This window comes from Trichosurus vulpecula, chromosome 5, assembly GCF_011100635.1.
Source record: "Trichosurus vulpecula isolate mTriVul1 chromosome 5, mTriVul1.pri, whole genome shotgun sequence".
Taxonomy (NCBI): Eukaryota; Metazoa; Chordata; class Mammalia; order Diprotodontia; family Phalangeridae; genus Trichosurus; species Trichosurus vulpecula.
In genome coordinates this window covers 152,459,001-152,471,509 of record NC_050577.1, presented here as the reverse complement: position 1 = coordinate 152,471,509, position 12,509 = coordinate 152,459,001, and the positions used below count along the sequence as shown (strand labels likewise).

The following is a 12,509-nucleotide window of genomic DNA, read 5'->3' as shown; positions in this document are numbered from 1 at the left end:
TGAGAATTCTCTGGAAACTTATGAAATTATTTAGTTGAAGAGTTAAGATGTACATTCAAGTAAATAAAATATAAATTATAATTATTATATTATGTGTGATTAAAGAAGCATTTTGATAGCAGGTGATAGAGAGATCACTTCCAGCTTGGGGTGGGCTCAGGGAGAGGGCTGGGAACCAAGGGAGACTTCATGGAAGAGTTTACATTCAGCCTAGAGCATGAAGGTGGCTCTTCATGTAAAAAATTAAAGACTTAAACTAAGAGATATACCCTGATAATAACATGTTGGGTAGTTTGAAATTATCTTATGAGCTAATTATTGAAAGGGTAAGCAAAGTTGTATGTTCCAGATTCAGAACTCGTACCTTGAAATGATTTTGTGTCCAGATGATAAAACTTCATTATTATTATTATCATCATCATCATCATCACCATCCTCATCATCATCACTGAGGAAAAATTGATATTTATTATCACTATAAGGCTTATAAAATAGTTTATGTACATCATCTCAATTGGGCTTCACAATAACCCTAGGTGGTGGTTGGTCCAAGTATTATTATCCCCATCTGACAGATAAGGAAAGAGAGGGCTAGTAGGTCTATAACAATCACATAGATACTGATGACAAAGGTGAGATTCAAACTCATTTCTTTTGTGTTAAGTCCAATGTTCCTCCCACTCTCCCATGCCACCATATTTCTCTGTTATCCAATAATCTTTTGATCCTTCTAATCCTTGAGAGATGGTAATTTTCTAATTTTATAACCCTACGTGGCTAACTTGGTTAACTTTCATGTTTGTGTTTCTGTGTGTTATTACTTTTCAGGTAGGAGATCAGATCATTGAAATCAATGGGGAAAGCACAAGAGACATGACACATGCCAGAGCGATCGAGCTAATCAAGTCTGGAGGGAGAAGAGTGAGGCTGCTGCTGAAACGTGGGACAGGGCAGGTCCCAGAGTACGGTGGGTTTTCACATCGTAGTTCATCTTTTGTATCCTCCTGTGTACTGAAAATATTCTTGTCCCTTTTAGAACTAAATTAGTTCTCTGTTTCTACCTAACTCTATATTTAGCTATCACTATATAAGTATATTTTAAGTACCTACTTAAACAAATATATATGATATTCTACTTAGTATACTTACAATGTTTTCAATTGGAAATGTAGATAATGCTAATGTTTTCCAGGGCATCTCTGAGTGTACTAGGAGATTATGCAAATATTCCTGTATTGAAATATGTTTTCCTTTTCACTTTCGCAGGCATTTTTCTGTTCATTTGGGTTCACAGTAATTCACAAATCATTTCCTAAAATTACTTGTGCATCAGTCACTTATGATTCTTTAGCAATACTGAAAGACACTCCTGCCTTTCTAATTTATCTGTCAGCCTTTAAAGAGATCTCTTCCCAGGTATTTTGATGGTTTAGAGTTTAAAACTTAAACTTCCATTTCATCTAGAAATTGTATTTCTTTTACATTTTGAGATTTGGGTTTCCCCACTCCCTCCCCCCATTCGCAAATACCCTCTTTTATTATTTACCTGCTGACCTTTCCAAACATCTATTATAAATGCATTTGAGACTATAAATTTGTGCCGTCAGCAGGCTTTTGAGTGATTATTTCCCTATGGCTAGTTTAGAACACTATCAAAATCATTATTTTATAACGTATCAGCGTGGGTCTGTCACATGAAATGCAGTGGTATGAGCTGAGAAAACTGGAGGAAAGAGTTGAGCTAATCAATTATCCAATGATGCAGTGAATGTGAATGGCTGATCTCAACATGGGAGCTCCCCCCCACCTTACTAGGACTCCCTTTTCCTTCCCTGCCCCACTATACACACACACACACACACACACACACACATACATATATATATATATATATGTATATATATATATATATGTATATATATATATACACACACACGCACACATATATATGTGTGTGTATATGTGTGTGTGTGTGTATGTATGTATGTCCTAACCATACTTTTTGCATGAGTCATCTAGGAATTGTTTCAATTTCCATTTCATTTTCCCAGTGCGTACACAACCTCTGAGCCCAGTGGAACCATCCAAATTCAGCAACTCTGAATAGTTTGTAGGATGTAAACTCCTTGAAGGCAGACACTACTACATTTTTATCTTCATATCCCCAGCATCTAGCACAATACCTGGCACATAGTAAGCACTCATTAAGTAATTGTTTAATTAAATAATTTATCCTACAGTAAAGAAAAAAAAATCAAACCATGAATCTCAAAGCTCATGAAAGAGTGAAGAATACCAAGTGGACAGTCCTTTGAGCTCAAAAGTTTTCTCTGGGACTAGATCTGTACCCAGTGAAATGTTGTATTAGGAGGGCAGAGTTTATAATCTCAAAGAGGATCATAAACATGTCTGAAAGGTTCGGAACCGCCGGATATAAGAAACTCTCAAAGTAGAAGGCAGAAGAATCAAAACATATATTTAGGCTCCACAGTAACCAACCCATGAACCAGCATCCCCATTTTGATACATTGATCAAAAGCTTCCAGGCCCAATAAGTACGCCTTGAAAGAGTAACCAGGAGGCTACAGAGAAGCATGATTGTGTAAAGCAAAATCATGCTTCCCCCTCTATGGTAAAAAGATTACCCACTGGCCTGAAGTCTTTGTTCAGCTTCCTCCCGTAGGTCAGCTCTGCTGCTGGCAGCTCCTGCTTCGGCTGTGGCTGTGGCTATAGCTGTAGCAGCCTCTGGCTCCAACGGGAGCTGCTTTTAACCATCCGGCTTCTGCGGGGGGTGTAAGGTACGCCGGGGAAAGCACAGGTTCTTTCAATCTGCTTAAGCAAGGTGAAGGGGTTGACCGGGAAAGCACAGGTTCTTTCCATCAGCTTAAGCAAGGGAAGCAAGGTGAAGGGGCCGACAAGCTTACTCCAGTCCAACATACAAACAGCATTCAGTTCAGGGGAAAAAGCCAAACTAGTCAAGGGCACTTGTTGACTAAGTGCTAAGGAGCCCATTTTTGGTTGCCAACACAAATGTAAGGAAATATTTCATAGCAAGGACCAACTCTAGTTTTATTTTAGTGGTTTTTAATCATATTGACAACATTGACTAACTTGAACAATAAATGCAAGCCAAATCCTGCTACAGGAATCAATTAGGTATCAGTATTACGTATTTTGCAAATTATACAAACTCTGATATATATCAATATCATTTGATTCTCTGAGCTTTTCAATGACTAAATAGTATCATAGTGACGTACAAATTATAATCACTTCTAAAACGCATTTGTCACTCATCTGTTAGGATCAATCTATACCAGAAAAAAGTTAATCAAATGTTAGTAAATGTAAACAAGAAAAAAACCTAATTTTATATATATATTTTACTCAAGAATAAAATACTACTGCTACTATATGTATATGTGTGTATATACATACATATACATATATATGTATACATATACATATACATATATATATATATATGTTATCATTCACTTCCTCTTGAGGCTCTCTTGCTAGTTCCCAGATGCCTTGCAACTTCCATCAATATGGGATGAGCCCTCAGCCCCAATACTCTTAGCAAATTTACAATTAGAAACTATATAAGTAATAGTATACATCATAGGGTAGGTAGGTAGTGTAGTGGATAGAGTACCAGGCCTGGAGTCAGGAAGGTCTGAGTTCAAATCTGAACTTAGACACTTCCTAGCTGTGTGACTCTGGGCAAGTCACTAAACACTGTTTGTCTCATTTTCTCATCTACAAAATAAGCTGAGAAGGAAATGGCAAACCATTCCAGTATTTTTGCCAAGAAAACCCCAAATGGGATCACAACTCAGCAACAACAAAAAGTATACATCATAAAAATAAATATTGATTCATTGATTTGAATCAAAAAAAGATTTACAATACATTTACAACAGACTGCTAAAATTCTCTGCATATGATAGCATTAGTCAGCTCAACTTTAACTTTACCCAGAGAGATCAAACCAAAGTTAAATCTTTCAGAAAAAAAAAAACAGTTTGCTTCTCACTTGAGTTTAGCCAGTAATGTCACCCGGACACTTGAACCTTCATGCTGGTCCTTAAATCTGTTAAACTGGTGATAATTATGGAATTGTCTCTTCATTTTTCCAAGATTCTGCAGTCCCAGACTTGTTCAGTAATATTAAGTCTATTTAGTTAATTTCAACATCAGCTAGATTTTGACTGTAGAATAAAAACATAACAGTTTACAAAGAAACTCACTTTGAAGAAGAAAGACTGTACACTAGAAACTAGACATTTGCTCTTGAGGCAAAACTAATGTGTTGGATGAAAAGTTTTTCACAAGAAGTTTAAAAGGTTGAGGATCAGGTCAGCAATGTTTTTTAGAGTGTAACTAATTTTTTTTTTAGTGTGACGTTTCTGCAACCTCTCAGGGGCTAATTAGGAAAAAGCAGTTCAAAGAAGCAGCCACATCAGAGGATGATACAAACCACCCTGAAGTAGCAGTGAACACCCAAGGCTAACAAACATAATTCTTCTGACAGTAGCCGATGAAATGTAGTATAAACCGATACACACACACGCACACGTATACACATGCACTCAGACATGTATGTGTATGTGTACATGTGTATGCATGTGTTTTGTATGTGTTATCAAAAAGAGGGACTGAACAAAGTTAGGAGATATCTCTTTCCTGGCAACAAATGGAGAGCTTATGTTTACTAGTTAAGCAGGAGGAAAGTATTATATTTCTGGTGTCTACTGCCATCTTAATCACAGGAAATTTGATTTTATTTGTTTTAATGAATTTAAATTTTTGTGACATTCAACCCTGAGATTTGCTGTTGTGAGCCTCTTAAATTTCAGATCCCAAGCTTAGCCTAAATTCCATCTCCAAAGGATTATTTTGTGGATTATTGGAGCCCATGGGAGATATACCTTAACCTCCCAGGGAATTGCAGATTTAAAGCAGCAAGGGAAAGACTAAACTCTGAAGATTATCAGACTGTAGAACTCTTGTCTAGTTAATGATATCAACCAGCCCTCTGATACCTACACAACTGGAAACATCTTTGAAGCAAGACCTTTATCAGGATTTATGAGCAATGTCAAGAAAAATCAGGGCTTGGTCAAGAGAAATAGGGGGGGAAAAGGGAAAAAAATACCTAGCATCAAGCTCCTAAGGTGTTCTGTGACAGAGAGATAAGCATAGAGGCAAAGAAAAGAAAAAACATCCAGGGCACCTGACAGATTATTGACTGAGAAAAGTCTGTGTGAATCTAAGTGAGCCACGAAAAGGAATAAAATGTGCTGCAAATGTGTCATACATACTAGGGCAGAAATTACTTCAGGATTCAAAAGCTTTCTCTGCCAACTCAGAGGGGGAAATTCACAAATTCAGCCAGGAAATCCGTGGTCACACAGAGAGGCCTGTCAGAAGAACCATGGAGGGGGCCAGAGAATGATAAAAGGGTTCGGAAGTAGTGGAACTTGAAAGAGAAGCTCGGGAGATAGATATATTTCTTCTCTCCTCTAAACCTTAGACTAAGAGCGTGTTGGTGTTGAGGCCAGACAAAGGGATGAATTGTTCCCGTTTACCCCCAGCTTGAACTAACAGAGAACATTCACTCCACTGAGCCAAGGGAAAAAAAATGCACCATACTTAACAAGAATAATATCATTGTGGGTTGGTTACAAAAATGTCTTCTAAAACTGAGTATTGACAGAAAATTTACCCCCAAAACATAACCCTCTACCTGCAGAGGGATAAATTATACAACTCTCTGCTTTGAAATAGATTCTTCTCTCAAGTCATGGGAAGAATCACGAATGTTCCCTTACTTCATAAAACGGAAGTATGAACAGAACAATGCTCCAACAGGAGGGATATGTACTTTGGCAATAATTTGCTATTCATATTCGATTAAGCAAAAAGAAACAGGCTCTTCTGCTGCTATTAATGCTGTTGGCCTCTCCAAAGGCTCAATAAAAAAAAGTATAAGGGAAACAGTAATAATCGTCAACATTTATTTAACACTTACTATGTGCCAGGCACTGTACTAAGCATTTTACAACTATTTTCTCATTCGACCCTCACAACTACTCTGTGAGGTAAATGCTACTATTATCCCCATTTTATAGATAAGGAAACTAAGGCAGACAGAAGTTAAGTGACTTGCCCAAGGTCATACAGCTAGTAAGTATCTGAGACCACATTGAACTCATTTCTTCCTGGCTCCAGGTCTGGTGCTCTATACACTGTGCCACGTACCTGCCTGTAGGCAACAGTCAGACTACATTAAGGACTAACCATTTCTATCCACACAGCTGTGACAGGTAAAAATAGCATCTACAGAAAGAAGCAAATCAGAAAATTGTCCTTCTGTTTCTACTTTTATTCCCAAAGTTAATTGTGTAAATACTTATTTCTAGTTCAGTTATTGGCCCTTGGAAAATGAAACTGAGCTGTACAAGTATAGTCAAACTAAATTAGTTTACATCAGTTTTGGAGAAAGGACTGTCTCTATGCCATACAGGGGTGGGGAACCTTCAGCCTCGAGGCTACATGTAGCCCTCTAGGTCCTCAAGTGTGGCCCTTTGACTGAATTCAAACTTCACAGAACAAATCCCAGGGATTTGTTTGGATTCATGCGGCCTAGAGGCTGCACGTTCCCCGCCCCTGCACAGGATGTTGGTAAAGAAAAGTAACTTATGACTTTCAAGACTACACAGTCACTGTAAGTAGGATACAGAGTTATTGCCTAATAGGTAAGAATGTTTTAAAATTATCATATTGAAGCACCAGCTTAATCTGTGCTGCCCTCTTATATTGCAATGTCATTATTTATACATAAACATCACTTCTAACTTCCTTTAGAAATAGGCTGTTCTGTTAAACAGGAAAATATTCTCCTCATCTTCTTGACAGTATTCATTTGCTTAGCAAGCCCCTTATTCAATTGACAATGTACTTAAACTTCTGGCAAGTCCCTATTCATCAGACATTTCATACACTATAGAAAAAATTTGATCTTGAGAACAAAAGTCTTTCCCGAAACAAGGATAGGGATAGGAACCAAACCTGGGAATATAGTATAGGGAATTCTTGGATGAGGAAGTTTTCTCTACCAAGGCAAGTCAGCACCTTCTCTTACAATTTTTAATCTAGGGAATTTCCCATAACATTGAGAAGTTTAATAATTTACCCAGAATCACATAGCTGGCATAAAACAAACGTGCCATAAAAACCTTACAAATTAGAACAAGCTGCAGTGGGGAAAGGAGATCTGAATTAATTAAAAAGAACAGTTATAAAGTTTCCACAAAAATCCTTCTCTGATGCTTCCTCCTAGTGTGGATGGGTTCTTGAAACATGCCAGTAGAGTGTAATCTCTGGCCAGTGCTCCCAGTATAAGAGAAACAACAATAATACTGGTAATAATTAACATTTATGTGACATTTACTATGTGCCAGGCACTGTGTAAGTGCTTTATAATTATGTTCTCATTTTTACCTGATAGTGAGGTGGCACAGCGGATGGAGCACCTGACCTGGAGTCAGGAAGACCTGAGTTCAAGTCCAGCCTCAGACACTTATTAGCTGCATGACCCTGGGCAAGTCCCTTAACCCTGTTTGCCTCAGTTTCCTCATTTGTAAAATAAGCTGCAGAAGGAAATGGCAGACCAGTCCAGTGTTTTTGCCAAGATAACCCCAGATGAGGTCCCAAAGACTCAGACATGGCTGAAATGACTGAACAACAAAATCTCATTTGATCCTCACAACTACCCTTCAAGGTGGGTGCTATTATTATAGATGAGGAAACTGAGGCAGACTGAAGTTAAGTAACTTGCCCAAGGTCATGCTGGAAAAGATTCACATGTGGTCCCCTTATTAGATTATGGTGGCAGTACAACAACCAGCCTGTTGTTTGTCCTTTGTTCTCAGACAGGACCATGACATCAGGGAAGTGATGCCATGACATTCAAGTGAGTTGGATTTAAGCGAGGGAGGGCTATGCAAAGTTATCAGCCCCACTTTCTCCACTGGAGCCATCTGGGGCCATTGGCAAGATATAGATCAGGATGACTAGGGATGGACCTGGATGCAGTGGGAGACCTGAGCCTTTTTAAGCTAAGGTCTTAACAATTGCTATTCACATTCACTCTGAGCCAATTAGGGCCCAAATAATAGCCAAGTGGGGCTTGGCTTAAATATTTGGAGATTTTAGTGAAAAGGTGGGCAAGAAGAGTGAAAATGTACTGGAAAACATTGTTCCCTATTAAGAAATGAGAGAGACCAAAGTCTTTTTAGATAATCCAAAAGCCTTACCCGGCTATATCATGAACAGAAGAAAGTTAGGAGGCACTAGACATGACAAGAAATAAATGCCATCATTAAAAATGAAAATTATTATTTTTAACAGACAGGAAATCAATCAACAAATATTCATTAAGCATCCACTATGTGCCAGGTACTGAGTTAGGCACTGGGGATAAAAAGATAAAAAATGAGATAGTCTCTGCTCTCATGGAACAATATGACTGGTTGCCAATTTGGTAATCACTTAGGAATCCCCTGTCTGAATATATTCAGACTTGCAACTTATTACAGAGATCAAAATCAATATTAAATCAGAAGATAGAATGAAAATGAGATGTAGTATTCAATTTAGAGACCTCCAGTCTGATCTATTTAAGCAAACTATTGACCCCCCAAAATTGGAAATACATAAAAGGACAGACATAAAGATAAATTATCAGGATTCCCAAGGAAATTTCAACTAACAAAAACCAAATGCCAGAAGAACCTAGAAACTATGTCAAGCATAAAAATCAAACCACATGTGGACTCTAACATCACAATCAAGCATGAAGAGTTAGAATAAGATTAAAGAAAACAAAAATGGGAAGAATAGCTAGACCATAGCTAGCATATTCAAAGGAGACCCATGCTATAGGTGGAATAATTTTGAGGGCATTAGGTGACTGCTTCTGGAAGCAGGTGAAAGAAAGGACTCTGTCAAACAATTAAAAAAGAAAATCACATACTTCATTGGTATTCAGAAAAAGGAGAACAAATAAAGTTTCTTTTTCTTTATCCTTCCCATATCTAAAAAAGCTTTGAGATTATTCTATATACATGACTAGGGCATTCTTGATAAAGCTGTGAAAAGGGATCAGTAGACTTCCACTAAACATTCCATCATTGACTATATCTTTACAGTAACATACAGTTCCATTAAATTGAATATAATACCTTATTGCAGTTAATGTCTATTGACTATAAAAAAAACACTTTATTCAATAGAGGAAAATGCTATTCCCAAAAACCCTCCTCCAATAAGAAGACTCCCATGCAGATATTAAATTAACATAAGATTTCTTTGAAATAGGCAACAACAGAAAGAACTCTGTTCATTGACTAATTCTTAAGAGAAAATGAGACATAAAACAGGGAGATACACATCCTCATCAAAGATTTTTACAACCCTAGTGGAGGTTGTCCAGTAAAGAAGTCATCCTTGAAACACTCTTGTTGCAGATGACATTATGCTTATTAGATCAAATGCCCAAAATCTTGTGGAGCCTTCTAAATGATGTTTATGATCTCTCAAAAGATTTCAGGCTAACTATCCACCCAAGAAAAATCAATTGCATGAAGAATGCATATACCTCAGATTATAGAGTTGAATATACAATGAATTGAGCTGGTATATATATATATATACATACACACACATATATATGCATGTGTATTTATGCATATAGATGTATGTATATGTATGTATGAATGTATGTGTATATATGTGTGTTTGTGTATGTATTGTATGTATGTGTATATATATATACACACACACATGTATGTAAGTGTTTATGTGGATTTGAGTGAGTACATATCTTGGTTAAATTGCAGGTGGACAATGAGTCTATCTGTATCCAATGAGTCTAATTACAGATGTATGTGAGCATATATGTGGATTTCTTAGCTAAATTGGAAATGGACAATGAACTGAACCCAGAAAGAAAGAAGAGAATGGACTAAAATACATCTGAAAATTTTAAGGAAATGACCCCAGTGTTACAGAGTAATGACCCTAAGCATCTCCCTAAAACCCAAGGCCCAATTTTTGATATCAGTATTCTTCCAGTGATGCCAGCATAACTTAGAAATACCACAGTTGCTGAAAAGTCAAAGCTGAAAAATCAGCTTCCTTTCAGGGAAATAGGCTGCAGCATATTACCAATGAAACTCACCAGAAGCAGCATTAAAGAGATCTTCAAAGTCATATATGCTTAGAAAAGGAGATGGGCTAGTAATGTAGCAAGAGCACAAGACAATAAATGAATATATGCTCCATTGGTATCCACATAATGTTAAGAGAACTAGAGGAAGAGCCCCAATATGTTAAGTGAATCTCTATGGAGGATTATGGGAAGATATGATTCACAATCTGTGCCTTTGGATGGAGTATACACATGGGATGACACTAAATATCCCTGGAAGTATTGACATTTCCCAAAAAAATGGAATTTTACTCATTTCAGCTACCTAAAGAAAACCAAGTTTATCTGACATAATTTTACCATGTAATAACACCTGAACTTAGGACTTGTTCTATTGAATAAATGAGAATTATTTATGATTAGTTATTCTTTATATATAAACAAGTGTTTCTAAAGTATTTAAGAAGACCTGAATATAAGGGCTTAATGATTACTTATATTTAATATAATGCTTTACAATTCTTGAATTGTTTTTATATACATTATTTCCTTCGACCTTCACAGCTTTGTAAAATAAGCAGTGAAATATTTTTATGCCCATTTTAAAGAGAAGAATGCTGAGAGTCAGAGAGCTTAAGTAAAGGTCACTTACCTGGTAAAGGGTGAAGCCAGGATTCAAAGCCAGTTCTTATGGACCTAAAGCCAGTCCTTTTACTACACTTTATGGCTTAAAAGACAGTTCTCTTATTACACTACCCCGCACCCTCTTTAAACATTCCCTGAAACCTTATAGGCACCATTAGTCTGTACTGTCTTTGAGGAAAGAATTTACAGGGGCATGTAGGTGGCATAGTAAATAGAGCACCAGCCTGGAGTCAGGAGGACCTGAGTTCAAATTTGGCCTCAGACAGTTGACACTTACTAGCTGTGTGACCTTGGGCAAGTCACTTAACCCCAAATGCCTTGCCTTCCCCCCTCCAAAAAAAATAATTTGCTGGGTCCATCTGAATTAATCACAAATTCCAAACTAAAAACAGTTTCCTTTTAGTAATTTGTTCACTCTATGGTGGACACAAGTCAGTAGTTGGTCTTCAGCTGTATTATATTCACCTAGACACCAGGAATTCCCCCACCTAGCATCCCAAAGTTTGTACAGTATCGAGATTACCCAAACCAATATAAAGAGAATGAAAGATTCCCCATTGCCTTCAGCTCCTCCTCAGAGACAAAGTTTATGAGAGTCTTTAAATGGCTTCATAGCCTTTGTACTAATTCACCTGCATTTTTAATAGGGCAAAGGCAGCATGCTCCAATAATAAATTCTGAAATTTAATTTCAGCTTCTGACATTCATGGTTGAACGTATCTTCCTTTTCCATGAGATGTTCCACAAATCACTCAAGAAAACCTTCAGCTTAGAAAGGAAAAATGATAAACTGTTAAAGGAAGGAGACAGCAGGAAGGGAAGCTGCTAAAATCCCTGCCTGTTGCACACATAGAAGAGGATTTTTTTTCTTTTCTAAAAAGATCCCATGACTGGTATCTGCAGTGTTATGGTTGTCCCAGGAGACCCTTTAACCAGATAAGTGATGAATTACCAAGCTGTAGCTTCATAGAGGCAGAAGCTGAAGGCTGCCATGGAATGCTAACGTAGCTCGAGAATTAATTTCCCCACTATCAGGCCTTTAGTCATATGAAAGTCCTATTTTTAATTTATTTCTCCTTAGAGTATGAGAAAATTCTTTCACACTTACAAATACCTTTTATATTGCCTTCAATGAGCATTTGGCTTTTGAAAGTGTATAGGTAACCCTAAGGCTTGTTATAATGTTGTGATTTCTGTGAATCTATGATCTCATTGATGCGAGGTCTCTTTATAGTGACACATATTGAAACCTAGCTTTTGCTTTCTTGTCCTATGCAACTCCTGCCCATGACCTCGCATAAGTCCTTCACGGGGGGCTTGCCCAGCCTGCTAGCGTACACCTCTAAATTTATTGACAGTATGTGAATACCAGTAATGCATGTGGGCTAACCTTTAGTTATCCTTAGCTCTTAACTACATGATTAATACACCTCCTTTTCCAGTCCTTGATCCTTCGTACTAAACATCCATTATCCTTATGCTTCTATTGTCAGTATGTCACAGCCTACTCTCACCTACTGTGCATGTCTCCATGCCCTCTGGGTGCCCTATAATTTCAGTTCTTTGTAGACTGTGCATTTCAAGTCAACTCAAGTCAACAAACACTCATTAGGAGCCTACTATGGACCAGGCATTGTGCAAAGAG

At 37.4% G+C, this 12,509-nt stretch overlaps 1 protein-coding gene across 1 annotated transcript in view; it reads left to right on the top strand.

Annotated features, from left to right (window-relative positions):
• Positions 1-12,509, top strand: part of LOC118851095 (membrane-associated guanylate kinase, WW and PDZ domain-containing protein 2-like) — a 389,772-nt gene that overhangs the window by 311,698 nt on the left and 65,565 nt on the right. The window contains exon 16 of the mRNA XM_036760647.1: positions 829-967. Within this exon, the coding sequence (XP_036616542.1) occupies positions 829-967 (139 nt within the window). The remainder of the gene's footprint in view (positions 1-828; positions 968-12,509) is intronic.